Source organism: Haliotis asinina, chromosome 7 (assembly GCF_037392515.1).
Source record: "Haliotis asinina isolate JCU_RB_2024 chromosome 7, JCU_Hal_asi_v2, whole genome shotgun sequence".
In the NCBI taxonomy this organism is placed as follows: Eukaryota; Metazoa; Mollusca; class Gastropoda; order Lepetellida; family Haliotidae; genus Haliotis; species Haliotis asinina.
The window spans coordinates 58,243,035-58,256,811 of NC_090286.1; the positions used below are offsets into that span (position 1 = coordinate 58,243,035).

Below are 13,777 nucleotides of genomic sequence, written 5' to 3' on the forward strand. Positions count from 1 at the left end.
GTGTGTGCTTAATGACATACTACAAGATATTTATCAGGTAATATTTTTTTCATGTAATGGGTGTAGCACATGACCACATCATTCTAGTTTATACAGGCTGTCTTTCTTCTTCCACGCCGGACACTCAACACTAAGTCACTGTTTTCAGAAGATTCATGAATCATAGGCGTCTAAACGGTATGATAGCCAAACCCTACACAACAAAAGTGTGTGTGAAATGAACACCAAAACGTGTATTTGTGGATCATTTTATTTAACCTTTCATCTTGCAGATATCAGACAGTTCAAAAGAAATGCCACAATATATAACTGCATATAGAAAAATAACACCAAAATATAACTGTCATTTACAACACATACAACATTGTGTTGGCCTACGTAAATAAACCCTTGATCTGTTTCGACATGATAAACTATGGATCTATGGATTAACATGCACATGAAACAATATGCGGATGTAAACATTGTTTAATATGTCTATAGAAAATTTGTTTACTTTGACGCTTATTGATTATGACGGGTCAAATGTTTCATAACACAGACATATCACATCCGGAGCTAGCAGGTTAGAGAACAGTTCAAACGAAAAGGCCATTTTTAATCCCTATTTTGATGAGGTAATATGTATGACGTCACATCAGAAATGACGTCACGTTGACTATGAGCGCTATTTTCACTAAATGCGTATGTAAATGTAATAACTCAAAGGGCGTATGACTAGAGTTTCGTAAAACTAGAAAGCTACAAACATGAATGAATGACCCCTTAACATCCATGTTTGAAAACAACCCGAAAAGAAAGTCATAAATTGATTTGAGTGTGTGTGAATCCTAGATTTATTAAAATCTTCAGTGAGTTGGGCGAACAGCACCAAGTGATGCAAATATCAGACGTCTAGCACTTGGCATCAGGCTGACAACCTTAGAAACACAATCGGGGCGAACGGAGACTCTAAGGGACGCAAATCCTAACAGCAAACTACGACACTATGATACGTACCATGGAACTATAATACGTCTACGTACTACGATAGGTCTACGTACTGCGACAGGTCTGCGCTGACGAAGCGTCCACGAACCACCAGCACCTAGAAACCACTGTTACCATCTCGACTCACCTATCCTGAAGGCGTTTTTTGTTGTTGTTTTTTTTTTTAAAAAAAATAATGAATAGAAGTTAGTTCTTACAGGCCATCAGTTCCAGTAGACGTTACACCTTTGGCCTCTAACTGATCTTAATAAATGTCCTGATACCTATGAAACAAAAGGTCAAATGTTCTGAGGGGTGGGTGCAGGGATGTTCACAATGAATTTACAGATTCGCCCATTGCTGTCCTTAAAAGCGATCACATGTTTACTATTTAAAACACTGTTAAACTGACGTTGCTACTACTATCCTATTACGAATACATTTATTGCAATACCTCCCGTTAGTGTTACTGACAGGTTAAAGCGACACTTTAAAAACACCTGGGATATCATGATAAATACTGAGTCTATCATGAAAACTATTCTCTGAAGCATGTACATAAGCAACAAAACGCCAAATGGAAAATGTGTTGGCCAGTTCAAACTTACAATTCCTTCCTCTAAACACAAACAGACCTTGGATATATCAAGAACCTTTACATTGTATTTTTTCTTGATGGGAACGTTGTACCTCTAGTGGCCACCATACTTTCCACCATAAAATATACTTTCGATGAAATACCATGAATCGATTTCAAAGAAGAACAGACAACTCTAAAATGCGACCAGTATCAAGATTCTGGGAATCTAAGATTCCACTTCTCAGATCTATCGAGGCTTCAAATAATGTCAGATCTATTGTGAGAGGTCTATTCAACCCTGTAAATACAAAAACTACTACTCTATCTTTCTCAAAGTAGTTCATCTGGCTACAATTAACATATTCTAGCCGTCAACAATTCCTCCACAGACGACGTTCCACCACCATCGGTGAACATACATGAACGGCAGAAAATTGGTGCAATGTTAAAAATGACAACTCCGCGCACGGCTTCTATGCGAACCCTACAGTGCATTTGAGCGACGTGGAGAGTAGATGGCTCCAAGACACTCTGAGAGCATTAGAGGACACTCTTTCCCTTAAATGTTATCTTATATAAATATATGTAACAAAACAAAAACTAATACCCGAATTGTGTCCAGAACAATGCTAAATCTCAGCGCTCTGACAATCTAGATTTGACTTAGCTGTCCTTTTCAATGCACTTTCTTGTATTTTGTTGACACTTTTTGTTGCATGTGTGGGTGGAAACATGGTGGTTGGAACCAGGGCATGAACATGGATTCATGGTAGCCAGTACGGTTTTCGATTGCAAGAACAACAACAAGGGCAAAAATAAAAATAAAAAAAATAATATAAAAAAAACGTTAGACTTCGCATTTGCGTACAGAGCAGTACGGCGAACTGTTCCATACCATGCAACATGAGATGTGGAGCAGCATAAAATAAAATATATGATGCAAATCTCTCGCGACAGTATCACTAACCTACGTCATTATCACAGTGTTTCATCGTGGTCGCAGTCGCAGGCGACATTGGATGACAGAATGGTAATATCCGTGGCTGTTGTGTCCTTGCTCAAGGGAACTAACTCTTGGTCCCCCTTGCGACCACAGTCGCGCGTGACGGATCTGTAACTTGACTTCATAGAAATGGGGCGCAGACGCACGATTTCTTCATACTCCGCCCAACCGCAAAAGAAGTATCCCAGTCCGATTCCCACGACGGTAGCTGCCATGATCCAGACGTTGTACGTCATTACAACCAACATCAACACGTACCCAATGAGAAACTGAGCCAAGTACAATGCCGTCTGGATCACGTGACGCCTGCTCAGCATGTACCGTCTGCCAAGGGAGAAACAGTGACAAATAAAATGTGAAAATACCATACAGGCTTCATTCCCAAAGAGAAAGCATACCGTTTGATGGGCGTCCCTTTATGGTAACAAGTGCAATACTGAATTCATAAATTATCGAGTGCGGTTGGAGGTCTTGAGGGTGTTTGTTTTCTGTAGGAGAAATGTCTCCCACCATAAACTTAACTAAAGACGTTGGCAGTTACAATGAATCTTCTATCGGTCACTGTTTGACTTAGGGTTCTGACAGTGTGAAAAAATATGATTCGTGAACGCCAGAGGTGAGTGGGTTTATTTGTACGCCGCACTCAGCAATATTCCAGCTATATGGCTGTATTTGAACGCCAGAGAAAAAAACAAACAAACAAACTATTTGTAGGATTCACTACAAACACATTCTCTTCCCAAAGAGGTTACTTGTCATATCTTCCTACGTAACACTGTTCTTATACGTCTCTTTCATGGTGCGTGTGTTCAGGATTCGTGATTGGTAAGGCTAAATGTAAAAAGTGAAATGTTTCTCGGGCACCGGCGCGTCACTTTTGTTTGTGCGCGTAACGATTGTTTCATTGCCATTAAAGAAAATTGACTTGGCCGCGTCCAGATGATTCATTGGTCCACTATAAGAATGAGCGTTTGCAAAAACGAGTGTGAATGAATCTACAACTCCTTAACACGTGTTAAACTTTCCAATCTGTATTTCTGAGGGGAAAATAAAAATAAAAAATGCGTTCCTCCCTCGTCACTTTTTTTCTATCAATTTTTGTTTTCAAAAGTCCTACCGTCATCGTCACTTTTACAAAAGAAATGTGCCTGAGAAACCTTTATTTTTTATGCAGCCTAACAGGTACAACACCAAATTCATATAATTATCGGGTGTGGTTGAAGGTCTTGAGGGTGTTTTTCTTCAGTATATCAGTGACACGGTCCAAGGTGAATACTTCATGAACCTCCCAGAAAAGGGCGACAACCTGGTAACTGAGATGCGTGCTTATTCCTTACAAATCAACAAACTCTGCACTACCCTTCCTCTGCGAATGGAAAAAAGGTCAGTTTGGGACCCGGAAACCCCTGAACCTAGTTCATCAGACGCTTACTGTCCGTATACACATTGGGATTTGTAAACAAAACTGTCTGAGGAGTCTGAGCATTTTCAAGCAAGTTCCATATATCAAACTGTTCATGTGTCAAACTTAAACAATAAACATATTTTAATCATAAACCTAATGAATTTCCGGTACCTTTCTGATTAACACTGATTAACGGTGTTTTCTTCTCAAACTTGCTGCACTTCATCACAACCTGTTGTAAGTATTTTGTCATTAACGCCCTTTAAATCTGTTACAGGTAAAGCGATGGGCGTATGTTTCTTCAATGGGCTACTTACTTGCAGTCTGTGTTTCGGCACTTCCGCCCAAGCCTCGCCCTGACCATCTTGATTAACTGGTACAGAACAGCGACAACCACCAGGCTCAGACAGACAAAGAACGTCACTGTCAACGTAAAATCGGAATTTGCAGCAACACTGTAATAGGCAGTGATTCAGTTAAATCTTAGTTTTGGGCAGAATATTTGAGGTTGACAGCGTTTGCCACTTCGGACAGACCAGCGAACAGATACTCTAACAACAGACTCAGCATTAATAAGCGCAAGCAGCCATATCTTCCTACATAGGTTACTTGTCATATCTTTCTATGAACCTATGTTCTAATACGTCTCTTTCATGGTGCGTGAGTTCTAGATTCGTGATTGGTCGCAATCAGATTTAGTTGTGCAATCAGCGACGTTGTTTCAAGTGATCATTCGCAAGGCCTCGGTTCCGTATCCTTCGGTAAATCTAGAACCTCTTCTGCGCAATGCGCAAACGTTTCTTTTAGACAAAACTCAATCATGTAATGGGAAATCAATGGCGTCTCCATCGCCTTCGTTGACAACAGACGAGCTAGCCATGAAATGTCTTGTGTGTCACATAAACACAAGCGTCGGCAGAGGAGGGATATTTGTGGCCCCATATTTGCTGGCATTATAGTCAAGTTGGATCTAAGTCGATGCAACAAGTGTTGATTGGATAGAAGAAGGGAGATAAATCGTGTTGCCGCGGCGGGATTTTACGAGAATCGAGAAATATGGCCGTATTGGAACAGAGATTCGTAGGAAGATATGACAAGTAACTTCAGTGGGTAGAGAATGCTATAAACAATGATGTCATCATTTGTTCGCGTATAGTCAGTCCACCTGAACAGATATAGCCCACCGCTACCTCGCGTTGCCTCTGCCATCACCGTGATGCTACCATTTGTTCGCTTCAAGTGTAATGACTCTCTGATGTGGCGGTGCCCAACATTTTGTCCTCTGAGTCACGTGTGCGTTGCCTCAAAAACGACAAAAGCAGTACATTGGTCATAGGTCCGTCTTGACCAGATAATCCAATGAAAAGAAATGATAATAAATGAAGAAAATACCCCAAATATATGGTATTTTTAAATACGCTGTCTACTGAAGGGAGAGATAACACCAGTGAAAAGATCTATGGGGTCGACCCATATTTCAGTAAAACATCTAATTTTTCAAACATGTAAACCGGCCATCAAAAGGACATGTTCACTGCACTGAGTCACGGCCACGTGTTTACTTCCTTGGTTCTGCATCTAATCCATCAACTCAGAGTCACACTGACGAACTATCACTCATCGTGACGTACCTTTCCCCGGAGACAACTGCCACTCCCTGAACAGGATGAAGTCGTCATTCCGCGCGTGGAACGTCATCTGCAGATAGCATATTGAGTACATATATACATGCAGTTACCATGGCAAAAACTAATGATAACCATGGCTGATGCAGTCACCATGGTAATGAACTTAAATACAAATCTTGTTTTTGACTATAATTTCGATTGTTAATACACAGAAACTGGTATGAAAGTGTGTGAGTGTGTGTGCCATTGTGTGGACGTGCGTCTGCCTCCATTGTGTGCGCTCGAGTGGCTTAACGCCCCGATCAGCATTTTACAGCTACGGGGCTTCGTAGACTCTGAACCACAGTGATTGATATCATGAGCAACGACCAAAGCCGTCGGGTACGTTAACCCGCCGTAAACCTAGTCCATGGACCTAACCACATCATCTGTGAAGTCGCCATGTACTTAGTTTGAGGCAGGAACCTAGCTATTCTGGGATTCACCCGTGTTCCTGTGAAGTCACCTTCTAAGATCAGCAATGGAATTATGGGGACACTTCTTCTTAAGGACAGGTGGAAAGTATCAATTTCCAGTTACCCGTGAAGATCCAGGTTAGAACTGATCTTCAGTAACCCATGCTTGTGAGAGGCAACTCAGGGGACCGGGTGGTCACGGTCGCTGACTTGATTGACACGTCACAGTATCCCAACTGCATAGATTGATGATCATGCTGTTGCTCACTGTATTGTCTGGTTTAGACTGGATTATTCACAGATCGCCGCCTTACTGCGGGAATATTGCTGAGTGCGGTGTTAAACAGCAAACACACCACACCAAGCCACGGGACAATATTAAATACATATTAGTCAATCTGTCTCGTAGATCTTACCGGGTGACCATGCTGATGATGACCACCGCTGTTGTCATGGTGATGCACGTGCGACATGTGGTCGTGCATCTGCTGGTCATGCATGCTCTGGTTCTGAATGTGATGGTCATGCATGCTGTGATTCTGCATGTGATCGGTTTGATGGTCGTCACCGGCGATGTCGTAGCCGCTTGGTATGTCCATGCTGTCCCCCGACATGCCCTTGTGGTGAACGTGCATGTCATGGTTGGTTTCTGGCGTGGTCATGTTGTGATTGTCATGCATGTGCATATGATGTTTGTGCATGTTGTGGTTCTCCATGGTGATACCAGGGATTTCAGTCACGTTGTTAAAATCTCGAGTAATCCCACGGAGTAAATCTGAAAAATATGAGAACAGGACACATATACACAACATCCATTACATCTGCTGCCTAACCAGTCCACTTGTTCCTGGGCATTACTGATCGTCACGTCGTACCTTAAAGTGCACACAAATATTCTCTCCATGGTCTTCTAAATAATTAGTCCCATTCATCCTTAAAATACCACTTTACCTAGAATCCGGGCGTCAACATAAAACAGCCCGGCCGTCGATGCGTGCAGTCTGGACAAGACTACCTGGTCGGCTATACAAATGGGCATTGTTTGAGGCATACAATGTAAATACCATTACAGTATCCACTGCACGCGCTGATCCCACAGATTGGCCCTGTTCTATTGATTTTTACATATAGCTAAGGCAAATCAGCTGCTTCAACAGCTATCGATGTTCGTCATGTCCGCGGAATAGAATAAACTGTGGTCGTAAATTGTAAGCTAGGCAATTTGGTACCTTGGTGTTTATGAATACATATGTCGTCGATATTAGTGTCCACCTATCTACATTAGCAGTATTTTTACAATAATTTGTGAACCAGGCGAATAAGCAACTGTATGTACTGTATGTACACGTGCGCTTTTTGTTTGCAGGATACTACATACCTATTCATTTGTGTTGTTTATTTATTCTATCCTGTTTTAAGTATTTAACATACCTACCCATCTCCAAAAGGTTTCATACACGATTATATATATTCTCTCTCTCTCACACACACACACACACACACACACACACACACACACACACACACACACACACACACAATATATATATATATATATATATATATATATATATATATATATATATATATATATATATATATATATATATATGTTCTACTTTAGTGTTTGAACATACCTTACGTACAATCTTGATCATGTTTATTCATACATACATCAATATGTCTGTACACATGAAACCTGTTCTTATAATTAAGTTGCACGCATGATCACACATACCTAATGAGTGAATGCGTGAGCTTGGTTTTACGCAATACAGGCAATATTCCAGCAATATCAGAGCAGTGGACACCAGTAATGAGCTTCACACATTGTACCAACTCCATTTTGAATTGAATTTTAGAAATATTAACCCGAGAGACGTGTTACCACAGGTGGTCATTAATATCAATATACTGCACTGGTGCCTTCAGCTTAGCTTGGTGTACATCCCTAGTATTTTTACCTATATTAGCAGTCAACTGATCCACTTTTTGGTGAGCTTTTTTGTATGCATGGACAGATGGTAACGACTGTTTCATCCATTGTCGTTCATCATCATAAAAATGGCAGTGTAAAGCTGAGATGGTGTTTTGTGGAAGAAAATGCACGTTAAATAACTGAGAATTTTCCTAGTTTTGAACTGGCGAGTTGTCACGAAGCAAAATTATTACACGTGAAGGTATTTGTTCCACAACAATATTCATGACAGCTTTTGTGTTATGAACAGGCCCTATCACAGGTTTTCTTTAAACAGTCCTCCCAGTCCTGTCTCAAAGAGAAGAGAGATAGAGACATTTCTGTAATACAAGGGTCATCAGAAGATGACGTATCCCCCCGCCCCCCGCATATTTGAAAGGACAAATCATCCGACAGTTACTTTTTGTGTTTTAGACCATGTCTGATTTGTTTCCATAGAATTCATGAAAAGTATAAATGCCATATATCAGTAATCAGAAAAAGTCACCATTTCAAGATCTGTCTCATATATCTGCCAAGATCTTTTGAAAGATATGAAATGGTTTTCGAGTTGTGCTCCGGAAACGAAGTCCGAAACGTGTTCATGGAACAGAGAGAACAAAATAACTCACTAAAACCTGTCAATACCAAAAGGCACCACTTTGGGGTCTGCCACACATATCTACCAAGTTTTACTGACAGATATTAAGAAGTTTTTAGTTCTGCTCCGGAAACGAAGCACACCTCTCACTTTTGAGTCAGAAAACGTTACCATGGAAAACCAGAAAATAACAAATCACAAAATAGTAAGTAGGGAAGGCACCACTTTAGGTTCCAATTGATATATCTACCAAGTTTTTCAGAAAAATATTGAACGTTTTTTTGAGTTCTGCTCCGGAAACGAAGCCCATTCCTCCATTTTGAGACTCAGTCCAAAATGTTACCTTAGAAACTGAGAAAATACTAACTCACAAAAACCTGTAAATACCAAAAGGCACCACTTTGGGATCTGCCACACATATCTACCAAGTTACACTGACAGATATTACGAAGTTTTAGATTTCTGCTCCGGAAACGAAACACACCTCTCACTTTTGAGACAAAGTCTGAAATGTTTCCATGGAAACCCAGAAAATAATAAATCACAAAACCTGTAACTAGCAAAAAGCACCACTTTAGGTTCTGACTGATATATCTACCATGTTTTTGCCGGTGGGATAATAAGATAAATATGTAGGATAATTCTTTTAAACATATTTTATTGGAAAATAAAATGAGTTGGGCACAAGTTATCCAACTTATGAACGCCCTCTCCAAGTTGCATATGTCATATTTACAATATACAAACACTGACAACAGGGATTTGTGGCAATAATATATCCAAGAATAAACTACAAACATCTTTCAGTTAACTTAATATATCTATGTACAAGTTAAAAAAATAATTCGTTTTCATGAAGTGAGAGAGTAGCATGACCAAACAACAATAAATCTAAATTAATGGGTATGCGATGTTTAAGGACAGTATTTACATTTACAAACAATTCTTTACGCTACGTTGTATATAAAGAACACTCTAAAAGGTAACGCCATGAGTTATCACAAGAACAACCACAACTACAAGAAGCATCTGTTCTTAAATTAATTCTGAATAAATCGTAATTTAGCGGACTTGTACTGTACCTTGCATTGGTTTTGCGTAAATAATGTTAAATGTCCTTATACCAGACGAAAAGAAAGATGGGGCTACAGTTACTTTACTTTGAATTTTCAATTTTAAAACCTGTTAAAGAGTCTATTAGTTAGGATCATTTCGGGGACTTTGTATGTGGACTGTCAGTTCAGGCATGACGATCACCTCCTAAACATTTCAAAGAGGCTCTACGCCACGGCTGTTAGTAGCAGTTGCCATTACAACCATGGCACCAATACATGGGTTGGTGCGAGGGGCGTGGTGGCTGAGGTATAAAAGAAACGCCATGTTATCCATGACGTACCATAAGGCGTTACGCATTGGCTTGTTTACAGACAGTAAAGTATAATACACCCCTGTATGTAAAATATTGACGATGTTGACGTATTTACAGCAACAGCATTACTGCTACAGGCACACAAAAAGTTGTTCTATCCGAGCGTGAAAAAGGGGGCATCTGAACAATAATTATTAACTAGTCAACACATTACAGAAAACGTGAAACTGTCCAATATATGCCACAAATCAATAATATTATTTAGACAAGATTATTCCTGTAATAGTAAATATTGTTCTATATTATTTCAAACTTTCACTAACAATGTTTTTGATCCGCCTGTATTATTAAAGGTACTTAAGTCTTCATGTAGCTGCTGTGCAGAGGTGAATGTTTCCATGATTGCAGAGGATGATACGTAGATCTATCAATCAATCAGGCAGAATTTTCACCCAAATGACCGCCTGTGTCTCATCCCGTATCCTACTTCCCTTAACAGCTGTGTAAAGCGGTGTAGCATTCCAACTAGTAGACCATGTTTACTTTCAAAGCGAGCTGTTTGCACAGTGAGCCTCACGTGAAACTTACACACTGATTACACAAGAACTGTCATCTCTGACAAAAAACATTCATTTCATCGATATAAGATCAAAGAAACGACTTACGTTAAAAGTGTATTCCAGTATTCAGATACACAGGCCTAAACGTCTGTGGTGTTACATAATGTCAACTGTTTAGGATAATGGAATGTGATCTAACACATCACCAGCTACCTGTTCATATATTACCGGTCTTTCGTCACATCCTTGTTTGATGTTATGTCGTAAATGGTTTTCGTTTATGACCCAGCTGCCAAGGTCAACCTAACCTGAAACAATCACCATTACGGAGGCCCGCCTTGGCCCCCTTTCGTATTGAATCGACTCGTCCAAATCAATGCGAAGATCGACTCAAGTTTATATTATGTACAATCCGACTCGTCGATTCTGGGTGTGAGAGATGTGTTTGGATTTACATACAGATGTATAAGTACTCACCACATGTTCATTCACTCAGACGACCCTCCGACATATTCCTCCGAACCGATAGTCGTCTGATTCACACCATGCTCTTCCTGTCACGGAGTGTTCGGTTTGTAAGTCGCTTCTGATAGTCACGTGATACGTCACATGACCAATGAATGAACCGTACTGGATTATTTAACAGCGGGGGTTGGTAACTCCTATACTCCTTAACAATTGTCGAACAGAACACATTCCTACTTTTCTTGACAAGATCGTGTTATAATAGCATTTTCGTTATTCGCATGGAATCAAGAGCCCTCTGATTGTGATGTATTTCACAAACTCTGTTTTATTTTGGGTTGAAAATTTTATTTTCGTGCAGATGAAACTGTACATGTTATATTCAATGACTTATGTCGTATTGCTTGTGTAGAGAGATTGTAACAGGGTAGGCATACACTGACACATTCTACCATGACTTCAGTAAATGCGGGATTGTGATTAGTTAATTAAAGTCATTCAGAGGTATATATCTCTCATTTTCCAACACATTATGTATTTGTTTCAAATCTGAATACTGCGGTTATAGCAGAATGGAGATAGGCGTACTGTGATGGAAAATCAGAGGTATATAACGAAATTGTTATAGCTCTAAATGTTGTATTTAAAACCTCACGCTACGCGTTCGGAACTAAATCAAATTTAGAACTATTATGATTTCACTACATACATATTATTTTCCAACACAGTATGTATATCTGCTAATTTTTGACCGCAATCGGTGTATGAAGCCTTTTACTGGTGGGTAGGTATGTTGATTACTTAAAACAGGATAGAATAAATAAACAACACAAATGAATATGTATGTAATATCCTGTAAACAAGATGCGTACAAATGAATATATACAAACTGTATGATATCTACATATGTATACGTGTACATACAGTTGCTTATTCGCCTGGTTCGAAAATATGATAAAAATACTGATAATGTTGATAGGTGGACACTAATATCGACGCCATATGTATTCATAAACACCAAGGTACCAAATTGCCTAGCTTACAATTTACGACCACAGTTTATTCTATTCCGATATACATACATACATACATACATACATACATACATACATACATACATACATACATACATACATACATAAATACATACATAAATACGTACATACATATAATATATAATATGTAAGATGTTTATCTTAATATATATATACACATTTGTAAAATGCTTATCTTAATATTTATATAAATCCAAGGAGACGATTTAAGTTCCGTGATGAAATATACAGGTAAAGTGTTACTTTAGTTAGAGTTGGAATATTGGCCTCCTATGCTTGTCGTAAGAGTCGACTTGGGGGATCGGGTGGTCAGCCTCTCTTACTTGGTTAACTTATATCATCGGTTCCCTGTTGCAAAGATCGATGGTCATGTTGTTGATCATTGGATTTTTTCTGGTCCAGACTCGTTTATTTATTTACAGATCGCCGCCACATAGCTGGAATGTTGCTGAGTGCGGCGTAAAATTAAACTTACTCACTTTAGTTAGATATATTTATATGAAGATATGCAACCTGCATAGAATACAGGTAGGGAGGTGGGTGCATAAGTAGTTAGGTGTCACATTCACGCTTCCCAAGTGTGATACGGACGGAGCGTATAGAAACGGGTCATTACTCTGCTCCCACATCGATATCATTGTATGAAAGAGATACATGGAGCTCTACACGAGGAAGGGTGTCATACGACTTACGAGAGGATGTCATTCAGTAGTGAGTAGTTGATAACCATATTCTCGATGCCCAGGGTTTGTAACGTTTCCATTTTATTGTGAAGGGATCATTAGCAAACCCATATCCAAAGTTTCACAATGTGGGTAATGTGGTTCACGAGATATGAGTCATTACAATACATAGGGGGCATAATATTTGTAAAATAATTGCAGAAAAAGAAAACATATGCCATTTTAGGTACCTCTTGGATAATGGCATGTCCTCACATAATATCATATAACAATGTTCAGAATGGTATTGAATGTTTTCACGTCCTAAACAATAGCTAAAGATATGGATTACTTGTGGGGGGTTGGGGTGGGTGAGTGAAGAACCAAGATAGAAAAAGTCAAACAAAATGGAGATCGTGAGCCTGGTGTATAGCAAACCAGTTTGCCTGAGGTTGACTGATAGTTTGCAGAAATACAAAACATAAAAACAGGTGCATTTATATCATTGTCGTGGTGAGGCTCACGACTTTCTTTGACATTCCCTTCTACACGAAACGAGTGTGAAATTCGCATGTCATGTGATACACTTGCTCGACTGTACTAATTTCTTTTTGATCTTATGTACATTTGTGTTGTAAAACACGGTAAATATGTGTGACAGGGCTCTTCAGTGTGACAACGCTCTTCAATGTGACAACGCTCTTCATTGTCACAGTACGTGGCTGACGGGTTCATCACATCCAAAGAGGCAACTAACGGGATCGGGTGGTCAGACTCGTTGACTTAATTGACATGTCTTCGTATCCCAATTGAGTAGATCGATGTTCATGCTGTTGATCACTGTTGATTCACAAACCTCCGCCATAGAGCTGGAATACTGCTGAGTGCTGCGTAAAACTAAACTCACTCACTCACTCACTGCATGAAGGATGCGTATACTCTTAATATGTAGGAGTTAAAATGATGGGGTCATCCCGTCATGTTGCGGGAATATTGCTGACCAACCAACCAAATCCAAGTAATGTCACAAGCTGTGGGTAGAGTGTCTGCCCAAAATGCGGAAGGTTG

The 13,777-nt window shown here is 39.6% G+C and overlaps 1 protein-coding gene across 1 annotated transcript; it reads right to left on the bottom strand.

Moving 5' to 3' along the window:
• Positions 1 to 234: 234 nt before the first annotated feature.
• On the bottom strand, positions 235 to 11,138 carry LOC137291497 (high affinity copper uptake protein 1-like). Its single transcript, XM_067822858.1, has 5 exons — positions 11,005 to 11,138; positions 6,457 to 6,815; positions 5,589 to 5,655; positions 4,275 to 4,380; positions 235 to 2,876 (listed from the first exon to the last, which is right to left on the bottom strand). The coding sequence occupies exons 2-5, from the start codon at positions 6,754 to 6,756 to the stop codon at positions 2,528 to 2,530; spliced, it is 822 nt and encodes a 273-aa protein (XP_067678959.1). The 5' UTR covers positions 6,757 to 6,815; positions 11,005 to 11,138; the 3' UTR covers positions 235 to 2,527.
• Between the last annotated feature and the right edge of the window lie 2,639 nt (positions 11,139 to 13,777).